Genomic DNA, 12410 nt, shown 5'->3' with positions numbered 1-12410 from the left:
AGAAAGGATCTTGTATCCTTCCTTGATGACTGAGAGGGACCAAGACTGCCAAAAACCTGACAGTCTTGCGCCTACTGTCTGGAGGAGACGAACTTCATTTTCTGGAGCGAGGTCTGAAAGAACCCCTGGTAGATCTTGGTCCTGATTCTTGCCTTCTCCCTCTAAAATCTGGTCTTGAAGTAGTCCTGCCCCGAAAGGGCTGCTGGAATCTCCTTTCCTCCCGTTTCAAAGACGAAGGAGGGGCTGCCAAGGGCTTACGAGCAGAACGAGATAAAAGGTCTTGGGTGGCTTTTTGGGCCAGAGAAAGCGTAATGTCATTAACCAGGGACTCGGGAAAAAGATGTTGAGAGAGGGGGGCGTAAAGAAGCTCAGACTTTTGTGCAGTGGTAACAGACCTAGAAGCAAAAGAGCAAAGCAGAGCTCTCTTCTTTAGGACCCCAGCTGAGAACAGCGCCGCCAACTCATTCGCCCCATCTCTGAGGGCCTTATCCATACAGGACATAATACTGGTAAGGTCCCTAGATCCTTCCATCTGGTCAGTTTTCCTTGCGAGAGTCCCAAGCAACCAGTCTAGGACACTAAAAACCTCAAAGGCTCTAAAAATACCTTTGACGAGATGATCCAGCTCTGACATCGACCACATGACCTTGGCTGAGTTGAGAGCATGCCTTCTAGCAGAGTCCACTAAACCAGAGAAGTCACCCTTGGAGGAGGAAGGCACTACCAGACCCAAAGGTTCTCCAGTTGCATACCACATACCCGCTCTTGAAGCAAGACGAGCTGGTGGAAACGAGAAGGAAGTCTTAACTGTTTGTCTCCGCTCCTTCATCCAGTCATCAATCTTCGTGAGAGCCTTCTTTGCGGAGATAGACAGCTTCATCTTGATGAAGGCCGACTGTTTCTTGGCCTTCTTTCTGTTAAATTGGGACTGAGGAGACTGAGGGGCAGCAGGTTGGAATTCCTCTGCAAAAAGTTCAAGAAGGGAGCGAGAGAGAACTTTGTAATCTCCCGCAGCGTCGGCAGGATTATCATCGTCAAAATACACGATCGCCAAAACCCCAAATCAGAGTACTTCACCAAAAAAGCAGACTGGTACACCGAGCAGGGAAAGCGAAGAAAAACTCTTAATGACGGACCAACGTGTTGTCGATCCGGACGGCAGAGATGAACTGAAGAACAGAAAACGGGAATGATTCCTCCTACCACCCTTTAACGGGTGTTACCACCCAACCACCACAAGGCGGTTGCCTAGTTTAGAAAAATTCTGCCGAAATAGAGATTATTAGCTATGTATATATAACTGCCAGGTAAGTTCTATTCATAAAAAAATCATTTTTAAACATAAAACTTACCCGCTGGTTATATAGCAGTCCTCATAAAGAGTCTGGACACGTTTCAAATAATGGGATGCGAATACAGAATTACTTCTCCAAAAAGTTGTATCCATTATGCTTTGCAGAGAACGATTTTGTTTAAAAGCCACCGAAGTAGCTACTGCTCTAACTTCATGTGTCTTCACCTTAAGCAGTCTAAGAGCTGCCTCACCACACTGGGAGTGAGCTTCTCTAATCAAGAGCCTTATGAAAAAGGATAGAGCGTTCTTCGACATAGGTAGCAAAGGCTTCTTAACTGCACACCAGAGAGCCTCCGAGCTGCCTCTCAAACTCCTTGTTCTGTCCAAATAGACTCTTAGTGCCCTAACAGGACAGAGCACCCTCATTCTTGGCCAGAAAACCAAGCTGCAAGGAACATATGGCTTTCCCGTCTCTGAAACCAATGTTCTTGCTCAAAGCATGAATCTCACTGACTCTTTTAGCTGTCGCTAAGCTAACCAAGAAAAGGGTCTTCAAGGTCAAATCTTCAAAAGAGGCCGAGAGCAAAGGCTCAAATCTGCCACTCATGAGGAATCTAAGAACTACATCCAAATTCCAAGCACATGATTCCTGATGACATCTTTTAGAAGTTTCAAAAGATCTTGTAGGTCTTTATTGTTGGAGAGATCCAAATCCCTATGCCTGAAAACAGTTGCCAGCATACTTCTGTACCCCTTGATAGTCGAGGCAGAAAAGTTATGCTTAGTTCTAAGAACTAAGAAAAAATCGGCAATCTGTGTCATAGAGGTACTGGAAGATGAAACCGAGTTAGCTCCACACCATTCTCTGAATACCTCCCACTTGGACTGATACACCTTGATGGTAGAAGTCCTCCTTGCTCTTGCAATAGCCTTGGCTGCCTCCTTCGAAAATCCTCTAGATCTTGCGAGTTTTTCGATAGTCTGAAGGCAGTCAGACGTAGAGCTTGGAGGTTTAGATGGTTTCTTGCCAAGTGAGGTTGTCTGAGAAGATCTGGTCTTAAGGGAAGGCTTCTTGGGACATCTACCATCCACTCCAGTACCTCTGGAAACCAGCTTCTTGACAGCCAGAAAGGAGCAACTACAGTCATCCTGGTCTCCTCGTGAGACACGAACTTCTGTACCACCTTGTACAGGATCTTGAAGGGTGGGAACGCGTACACATCCATGTGTGACCAATCTAACAAGAACGCGTCTATGCGAGTCGCCTCGAGATCCGGAACTGTGGAGCAGTACGTCTCCAGCCTTTTTGTCTTCAAGGTTGCAAACAGATCTATGAGGGGACGACCCCATAACCGCCACAGCTTTTTGCAAACGTCTAGGTGTAACGTCCACTCTGTGGGGAGAACTTGGTCCCTCCTGCTGAGTCTGTCCACACTCACGTTCTTGACCCCCTGAATAAATCGTGTCAATAAAATAATCCTCCTTTCCTTCGGCCATACGAGAAGAGATCTCGCCAAGTCGTAAAGACACTTCGAGTGAGTCCCCCCTTGCTTTGCTATATACGCCAGGGCCGTGGTGCTGTCCGCATTGATCTGAACCACCTTGCCTAGGACTAGATTCTCGAAGCCCTTGAGGGCTAAGTGCACTGCTAAAAGCTCCTTTTGATTGATATGAAGAATCTCTTACTCTTTTGTCCACAGACCTGAGATCTCTTTTTTCCATAAGGTTGCTCCCCACCCCCGAGTTTGAGGCGTCGGAACACAACACGAGGTTTGGGCTCTTTTGCTCCAACGAGAAGCCCTCCTGGAGTCTGTGAACGTTGTTCCACCACTGAAGGTGTGTTCTGATGGTATTCGTAATGGGAATACTCTCCCTGTCGAGACTGTCCCCTTTCTTCCAATGAGCATCGAGATGAAACTGAAGGGAACGTAGGTGCAGCCTCCCCAGAGACACAAACTTTTCCAGTGATGAGAGGGTCCCCAGAAGGCTCATCCCCTCTCTCACCGAACTGACGTCCTTCTTCATAAAGGCACAAAGCCTTAGGAGTGCTGACTGAATTCTTGCAGGAGATGGAAAAGCCTGAAAAACCTGACTCTGAATCTCCATCCCCAAATAAAGAATCTTCTGGGATGGAGTCAGCTGTGACTTCTTTGAACTCACTAGGAGTCCCAATTCTTTTGCCAAATTCAATGTCAGCTGATGATCCTTCAAACAGCGATCAGCCGAGGGAGCTCTTATGAGCCAATCGTCCAAGTACAGGGAGGCCCTGATGCCTCTTGAGTGCAGCATGCGCGCCACATTCAGCATGATCTTCGTGAATACCAGAGGGGCTGTGCAGAGACCGAAACATAAGGCCCGGAACTGGAAGACCTCCTTCCCGTACACGAACCTCAGGTAACGTCTGCAACTCGGATGTATTGGGACATGAAAATAAGCGTCCTGGAGGTCCAATGATACCATCCAGTCGCCTTTCCTTACTACTGCCAGCACGGTTTTCTGAGTTTCCATGGTGAACTTCGAATTCTGGACGTAGTTGTTGAGGGCACTTACATCCAGAACCGGTCTCCATTCCCCTGAACTCTTGGTAACCAGGAACAAACGGTTGTAAAACCCTGGCGATTCTAAGTCCGACACCCTCTCTATCGCTCTTTTCTCCAGCATGGCCTGCCTCTTCGGTCCTTCCCTGTATTTGGGAGAGAGATCCACAGGATCTGTGGCTAAAGGAGGCTTTGAGAAGAATGGGATTTTGTATCCTTCCTTTAAAACAAGAACGGACCAAGGGTCCGCTCCTCTTACCTCCCAGGCTTGTCAGAAGTAATTTAGCCTGGTCCCACTGCTGCTTGAAGGCGAGCACAGTCACACTCTGCCTCGACTGGATTTAGCTCCTCTTTTCTTGGACTTCTTCCCATCGGGCTTGAAGTTACTTCTCCCGGCAGGCTTACCAGGAAAGGGCTGAGCAGTCTGGGAAAATGACGTAGCTTCCTTTGTTCTATGGGAAGGGAAAGATGTAGGCAACACCTTCCTAGCTCTCTTGGCAGCCAAACCATGAGTAGCCTTCTGAGTCAATGCTGCAGCAACTTCCCTCAGTAAATCTTGCGGGAATAGAGCAGAAGACATCAGAGCAAAAAGCAACTCTGATCTCTGACAGGGAGTGACTCCCACAGAGAGGAAGGAACACAAAGTTGCCCTCTTCTTCACGACTCCTACAGTGAACAGGGCAGCCATATCGTTAGAACCATCTCTAACTGCCTTGTCCATACAAGACATAAATTGGATAAGATTTACTAGTGTCAGTGCCCTTCATTTCCGCTACTTTTCTACCCACGGCTCCCAGAGACCAATCCAGAAAATTAAACACCTCGAAAGCCCTGAACATACCTTTCAAGAGATAGTCGAACTCCGACATTGACCACCACACTAGTCTTCCTCATGGCTAGACGACGAGAAGAGTCTACTAGGCTCGAGAAGTCCCCCTGGGCAGAAGCAGGAACTCCCAAGCCTAAGACCTCTCCTGTCTCATACCAAACGCTCGACTTGGAGGCTAGTTTGGCAGGAGGAAAAGTGAAACATATCTTGCCAAGAGCTTTCTTTGAATCCATCCACACTCCCATTAATTTCAATGCTCTCTTAGAGGAGCGAGAGAGAACCGTTTTTGTGAATAAGGATGTCCTTGCTGCTTTACCGAGAGTATATTCCGAAGGAGGAGAACGCGGAGCAACAGGAGTAAAATGGTCTGGGAATAACTCTGTGAAGACCAGCATTAATTTCTTGAGGTCCACCGAATGTTGAGGCGGCTTATCCGCTCCCTCTGAAATCTCATTCAATTGCTCCTCCTAAGAGAAAAACTCATCCGGATCTTCCTCCGACAATTCAGCTGCTGCAGTTGCGCCTTGCTCAGAGAGGCGGCGTTCCTGTGCAGGGGCGTCCGTGCTGACATGGGCGCGCATGCGCTGTTCAATATTCCCATCCGTCTGACAATCACTAGCCTTGCGTTTGTTGTCACGATCGGTTTGCGAAATAGCATCCAACTGACGCGAGGCGAATACAGTCGACTGACGTGTAGCGTCATTTATTGGCTGGCGTGAGGAGTCATGGATTGACTGCCGAGTACCGTCGCGGGTAGACTGACGTGTGGTGTCATGGGTAGTATCTGGCTGGCGCTGACGCTGATGCTCCGCCGCGTCATGGTGTGCAACGTCTGCCTGCCGCTGACGCTCCGCCACGTTATGGGTTAACTGCTGTGTGTCGTCACGCTGACACTTAGCATCTGCTTGCCGCTGACGCTCAGTATCGCGCCCACTTCCGTCGTGCCGCTTAGCGGCCCGCTCCGTTACTTCACGAGCGTCGTCACGTTTGAAAGACTGACGATCGGCAGTATGCGCGATCGATTGATGTTGAGAAGCAGAACTCTGACGAGATGCATCCACCTCAACCTGCCGTTGAACACTGCGACTGGGAGATCGTCTGTGCGATAACGCGTCAGTACCGGAGACAACAGGCCGCCTGTGCGACAACGGGTCTAAAACGGAAGACTGACGCCCAGCCGCACTGCAAACAGCAGGCCGATAAGACTGCATAAGCGACGAGAGATGCTGCTTCATGCCCAACAACATAGACCACTTGGGATCACCTTGAGGCGATATTTGCGACGCCTCTCCCAACGCGAATTCGCCTTCCTCATCGTTTCCAAACCGCTCCCCGCTTTCGGGAGACAAGCCCCAGTCCGATGGAAGTAGCGGAGCATGAACCGTAACACCCAAACCAGGAATTAGCTCCACATCTCAATGCACTAAACCTCTATCCATTTTGGAACCCACGTCAGAGCGTTTCACAGGCGAACACTCGTCAAGGTACCGAAAACGTTCCGGTGTATCCCAATGACTACAGCCTGGCTGTTGCAGAGAGGAATCGCGCCGCTGTTCCACTGCATGCGCTTTTCTCTTAAGCGGTCTAGAGGCTTGACGCCAGACCTCATCACGTGACCCTTCATCCGAAGAAGGAGATAAAGCACTAACCTCACCTTTCCTGTGGTGAGGGTGAGCGACCTGTGATCTGACAGCAAGAACGCTCGAGGAAACGTCTGTGCGATTGATGACGCCTCTCGTTCCCTTTCGCCGTTCGACATAACTTCTCCCATGGGTTTGGGAGCTTGACAGAGGTCTTAGGCTAGGCGAATGACAGAATCGCGAAGACGCACCCTCCACAACACTGAACACATTAGTCGAACTTTTCACACTTGATCGGTCGCCTGTGCGACAACTTTTAAGTAAATTAATTTCCGACATAATTTGCTTTTTGTCCGCCGCTAACGATTCAACTCTCACACCGAGAGCTTGAATGGCGGACAACATATCCTTCATCGTAGGCTCTTTCGGTTCCTGATCTACCACTACAGGGGATGGAATAGGATCAATGACATCGGATACAGGTAATTCTACAGAACGGGAAGAACTGCGTCTAATCCTGTCTCTCTCTCTAATTTCTGAGTATAGCGTTCATAAGCTAACCACTCACTTTCGGTTAAAGAACAACATTCTTCGCACCGATCCCCAAAATTACAAGTTTTACCCCTACATTTTACACAAATTGTATGTGGATCAACAGAAGCTTTAGGAAGGCGAGTATGACAACCTTTAATACACTTCCTATATACAGGGGAGCGGTCGGCCATTTTGAAAAGTTACGAGAGAGATCCAAACAATAACAAGGGTCAAAACTAACTAAATAAACCCAAATAATAAAGATTTCAAGAAAATATGAAATAGAAATCACTAATGCGAAAGCCCAAAACAAAAAGACAAAGTACATCACCAAATAAACCATCCAAATCAAAGTAAATTGCGAGTGAATTTCCAACGTTCTAGCCAGTATGGCGGCAGAGAAGGTCTGAATTGGTTGGATTAGTTCGGCCTGTCTACCGCAAGGGCGCTAGTATACACCTGGCATATCTGCGATAGCCGCGAGATTTTGAATTTTCTGCCGGGCGTCCCAGGGACTATAGCCATTTTTATATAACCAGCGGGTAAGTTTTATGTTTAAAGTAATATATAATACAGTATCAGAGAGTGTTATACAGTAATAGATAGGAACAATGTCTTGTTGTTATAAGTGTCCCGATGACTAATCTACTGTGCTGTATCGTAGCCTTGCCATGTACAGTATGTAATGTACAAATGAGCACATGTAGTGTTCACTTAGTGAAATTTGTTCATTCATTTACACAATACTAAAACCGTGACAGAAACCAAGTCAAGAGAATATTAGGCAGTACTTAGCATGTTAGTCAACCACGCATAGGCAATGGGCAGTGAATTGGTAGCATTAGGAATCATCCCACCCTAGAGCAGCAAGTATTCGTGAATTTTTGGTCTCTGTTACCTAACCACACATATAAGGACTCTATTGCTGTAGGTTTCCACCTCCCTGGCGAGGTCTAGCAGTCGTATGCCCGAGAGGGCAAGCCAAACTGAAGATGCTCATGCCGGAGCCTAAGCATAGGGGTGTTTGCTAGCAGCGGGAGGAGCCCACTCTCTCATCTCTCTAATGCTTATTGTCTGGGTGGGATCTCTCTCATGAATAAAAATAGGGAAGAGGTGTCTGCCAGCAGTCAGCGCTCGAGCAGACCCTCATCAGTGAAAAGAGCTCACCCGCTCACCTCGCCGATGCTCAGAGTGTAAATTCACTCACTCGCATGAAAAAGTAGGATGAGTTCGCCCAGATCCTCGTCCGCAAGTAGTGTCAGGGTTTGCTCTCTCGCATGAATAGGTTAGAGCTCACCCAAAGCCTTGCTCGCGAGAACGTGGTGTCTGGTTTCGCTCTCTCACATGAAATGGTTTATTTGCCCAAGCATGAAAAGAACCAAACACTTGCCAGCTCTCCTAGAGGAGGTTGGCGAGTTGTCTTGAATGCTCTAGAAGCCACCTCTCCTAGAGGAGGTTGGCGAGTTGTCTTGAATGCTCTAGAAGCCACCTCTCCCAGAGGAGGTTGGCGAGTTGTCTTGAATGCTCTAGAAGCCACCTCTCCTAGAGGAGGTTGGCGAGTTGTCTTGAATGCTCTAGAAGCCACCTCTCCTAGAGGAGGTTGGCGAGTTGTCTAACATGCTCTAGAAGGAGGTACAAGCTTATATTGTGGCGAGCAAGGCTGGGAAAGGTTTTCATGCGCGCTGACGCACAACAGGAAAAACAGGTACTTCCCCGTAAGGAGAAGAAACCCCAGCCAGAGCCCCGAAGGGCCTGGCCTCACAAAACTTCATGAATTTTGTTGTGCCCTATGAACACAATAGTAAGAGGCAGCGTCTGCAAGGGGTAGGCAGACATCACCATATGCAGCACTAACCCTGAAGGGCTATTGCTCATGAGACTTGCTTCCCTATCTGCGGTAATAATGCCAAAGAGTTATAATTCACTCACAAGACTCGTCACTGGGAGAGACGACGACCACAAGGCATCACTATATGTGGCAATGCCTGTGAAAGGATAATGCTCACGATACCAGCTGCATGAAACGTGACCGTAGTCAGTTTCTGGGCTCTCCCGACTGGTAACCCTGAGTGGAATCAGTCTGCAACTGCCTTCACTCCTACGCTGGAGCTGCAGGAACAAAGGTGAGCAGATGCAGAGAGTGCTGCAGTTAAGGGCACGAGAACTCTATCGATGCACTACCCCCCATAGACTTGGAGGTGGAGACCGTGATCAACGCCTGGGGAGGCAGGTGTGCTCTCTGCTGTACCTCTAACTGCAGCACCCTTATGAGCCATTCCTTAAACGGGGAGACCCGACCACCCCAAGGAAGGCAGGAGTTGCAGCAGGCGGCAACAGGGAAAACTTCCTTGGCGGAGACAACTGTTGCTTTGTTAGGGGAAACATTGGTGCCTGCACCTAAGGTTGGTCTGGGGGTCAGTTGGTCATTGTTCTACTCGTTCATCCTACGAAGGAGGTCGAAACAGTAGAGACAATGTGAAGGGAACGAGACGACAGAGTAAGAGGCAAAGACTTCTTATTCCACCGTCCACCAAACCCCGACAGGGAGAATAACCACTCCCTGAAAAATTTTAAAGTCAAAACCCAGTTTATTAAGGCTTAACAGGAGAGAGAAGGAACGTCTACTCACTACTAGGGTAAAATAAAAAGTGACAGCTTTTCACCAGTGATTGTGTGAGCGGGGTAGTTGGTCTACCCCCGCTAATTAGCGATGAGTAGTTATACCTCGCTCAAATGTCTTTTGGCTACTTTCAGATTTTGCTGAAATAATCTCCACTATAATGAGCGAAAGGGCATAAAATGCCGGAACAAATACAATTTAATTATTTCAATGTATCTACTCAAACTTACGAGACAATGGTCTGGACTTTAGTCAATTCCCAGTACACTGAAAATGATGGAGACTTTGTAGTTGGTTGGAACAGACCGGGACGGCAATTAGAAAGTAGGTAAATATTTACTACAGCACAATATACCTAATGATGAAAATAAAATAAGTGTTCTTGGTGTATTTGTAGGTACTTTTCATGTATTAAAATTCCAACAAGTTATAATTGAAAACCAACATTTTAAAATGGAACCAAACACAAGAAGACCACCTAACCTAAGCTTCCCCACCTAATCTAAGAGCCGTATCCTCACCTACTGGGGTCCTACGCCTGGCCCCCTTCGACCACTGAATCCTTAGCTTACCCTAAGACAAAGTCTCAACCCAGTGATCTCTTCCCAAACACTTCACTCCATGTAAGGCAACACTAAATCATAATATGGGTGTATGTATGATAGCGACCACCTTTATGTATTATTATGTTCAACTTACAATACGGCAGTGTAATGGGGATTGCAGGTTGCAGGGTGCGTTAGCCACCACTCCCCCCGTTAGGTAAGTAGGTAAGGACACAGCTTGTAGGTTAGGTTAGGGGGGATAGCTTAGGTTAGTTGATGTCCATTTTTAATGAATGCGTAAGGAACTGGCCGCTGATATACAAAGGCTCCTCATAATATTTCCTATATTGTAAAACTAACTTCATAATATCATATTTCAGAAAAAGATAAACATTTTTCCCAATTAAGAAAATTGAATTGACAAGTGATAACAAAGTTCAAGCATGTCCCAATTACAAATGGTAAACTCAAATGTATCTATTACATAAATGATTAAACTTCAATATCATGAGCCTTCATGGTCATACTACTCACAGCAAACGATTCTGTGAATCGTTAGTTAACATCAGTCAGTCTTAACAACCGAAACTAGTGCCAGTTTAGGCAAAACTACCTACCCGTAGGAATAATAAAAAGTCCATTGGCTATCTTACATTTCAGTAGTAAACATTCCCAGAGAACAGTGCCTGGAACAGCTTTCATTTGAAGAGAATAGGACCTGAAATAGTATTCCGAGAGGATAGGTCCTAGAATGAATCATTCCTAGAGGATAGGGCCTGGAATAGTATTTATTCTAAGAGGATAGGGCCTGGAATTAATCATTCCTAGAGGAAAGAGCCTGGAATAGCATTCATTTTGAGAGAATGGGGGCTGGAATCATTCATTCCTAAAAGATAGGGCCTAGAATAACATTCATTCCTGGAGAATAGAGCCTGGAATCATTCATTCCTAAAAGATAGGGCCTGGAATAACATTCAATTCTAGTGAATAGGGCCTGGAATCATTCATTCCTAAAAGATAGGGCCTGGAATAACATTCAATCTCAGTGAATAGGGCCTGAAATCATTCATTCCTAAATGATAGGGCCTGGAATAACATTCAATCCCAGTGAATAGGGCCTGGAATCATTCATTCCTAGAAGATAGGGCCTGGAATAACATTCAATCCCAGTGAATAGGGCCTGGAATCATTCATTCCTAAAAGATAGGGCCTGGAATAACATTCAATCCCAGTGAATAGGGCCTGGAATAACATTCAATCCCAGTGAATAGGGCCTGGAATCATTCATTCCTAAAAGATAGGGCCTGGAATAACATTCAATCCCAGTGAATAGGGCCAGGAATAATTCATTCCTAAAAGATAGGGCCTGGAATAACATTCAATCCCAGTGAATAGGGTCTGGAATCATTCATTCCTAAAAGATAGGGCCTGGAATAACATTCATTCCTAGTGAATAGGGCCTGGAATCATTCATTCCTAAAAGATAGGGCCTGGAATAACATTCAATCCCAGTGAATAGGGCCTGGAATCATTCATTCCTAGGGGATAGGGCCTGGAATAGCAACAGGGGACATTGCCCTTACATATTAAATAACAGGAATTGCCTGAGGGCAAAAGGCATCCTGGCTCACTCATATAATAGGTTGATTTATTTCGACAACAATCATAAATAACTTAGTTGAGCTCGAGTTATCATGATTCCAAAAATTCCACAAGATTCTCCTCAAAATTCGTAAACTTTTCCTTTTAAATCGAGGTTAATTACAGGTAAACAGAATAAGATACACACAGGATACGAATACCCAAAACACACCACGGCCTTACTTTTGGGTGTAAGGCCTATATTTGACCTATATTGATACACATTTTATCTGAACATACATATTGTATGTTTTGCACGTGTCCAACACGTGGTAAAATAATATTAAAAGTCGTAAATACACAAAAATACACTTACAACTTACCATTGCCTGTCATCGCATCGTATTCACAACAATCACACTGGTGCCACATCTCCCCTTACATCGTACTGAAGTTCGTTTAAAAATTACTTTCCAGTGAATATAACACACTAATTTCTGATGTATATACACTTTTAATATACATTTATACATTCTTCATTAGTCTAAATTAACAATATATTGTTATGTAGTCGTACATCCATCACACGGTGATTTGGCACATCGCTCTGCCATCTACTGGTGGTGTCGACAGTGTGTGGGCAATTTCAGATCTAATTTCGCAGTGCCTGGGGGGAAAAGAATGCTATGTTTCACAAATTATTAACAAAATAAATATCCTTTAGTATAATTCAATAAAAACTATGTCTACGCTCCAGGAATTCACAATACATGGACAAATTTTTCTGTCCGGTTATGAGACCAGGTAAAGTCGGTGCATTTTGTTTCCCGTTAACTAATAATGAAAGAAGATTATATGATATTCAATTGATTAAATCTCTTTATTTTTTA

The 12410-nt window shown here is 45.9% G+C and overlaps 1 protein-coding gene across 3 annotated transcripts in view; it reads right to left on the bottom strand.

Moving 5' to 3' along the window:
- Positions 1 to 12136, bottom strand: part of LOC137625403 (coiled-coil domain-containing protein 102A-like) — a 291278-nt gene extending 279142 nt beyond the window's left edge. The window contains exon 1 of one of the 3 annotated variants that reach the window (XM_068356292.1): positions 11904 to 12136. In XM_068356292.1, the coding sequence (XP_068212393.1) occupies positions 11904 to 11906 (3 nt within the window). In that variant the 5' untranslated portion in view covers positions 11907 to 12136. Of the gene's footprint in view, positions 1 to 11896 lie in introns of all 3 variants that reach the window. The other 2 variants (XM_068356291.1, XM_068356290.1) reach the window with 2 other exon arrangements.
- Positions 12137 to 12410: the final 274 nt, after the last annotated feature.

Source organism: Palaemon carinicauda, chromosome 32, assembly GCF_036898095.1.
Source record: "Palaemon carinicauda isolate YSFRI2023 chromosome 32, ASM3689809v2, whole genome shotgun sequence".
Classification (NCBI taxonomy): domain Eukaryota; kingdom Metazoa; phylum Arthropoda; class Malacostraca; order Decapoda; family Palaemonidae; genus Palaemon; species Palaemon carinicauda.
Note: the sequence above shows the minus strand (reverse complement) of the source record. Positions and strands in the feature narration are given on the sequence as shown.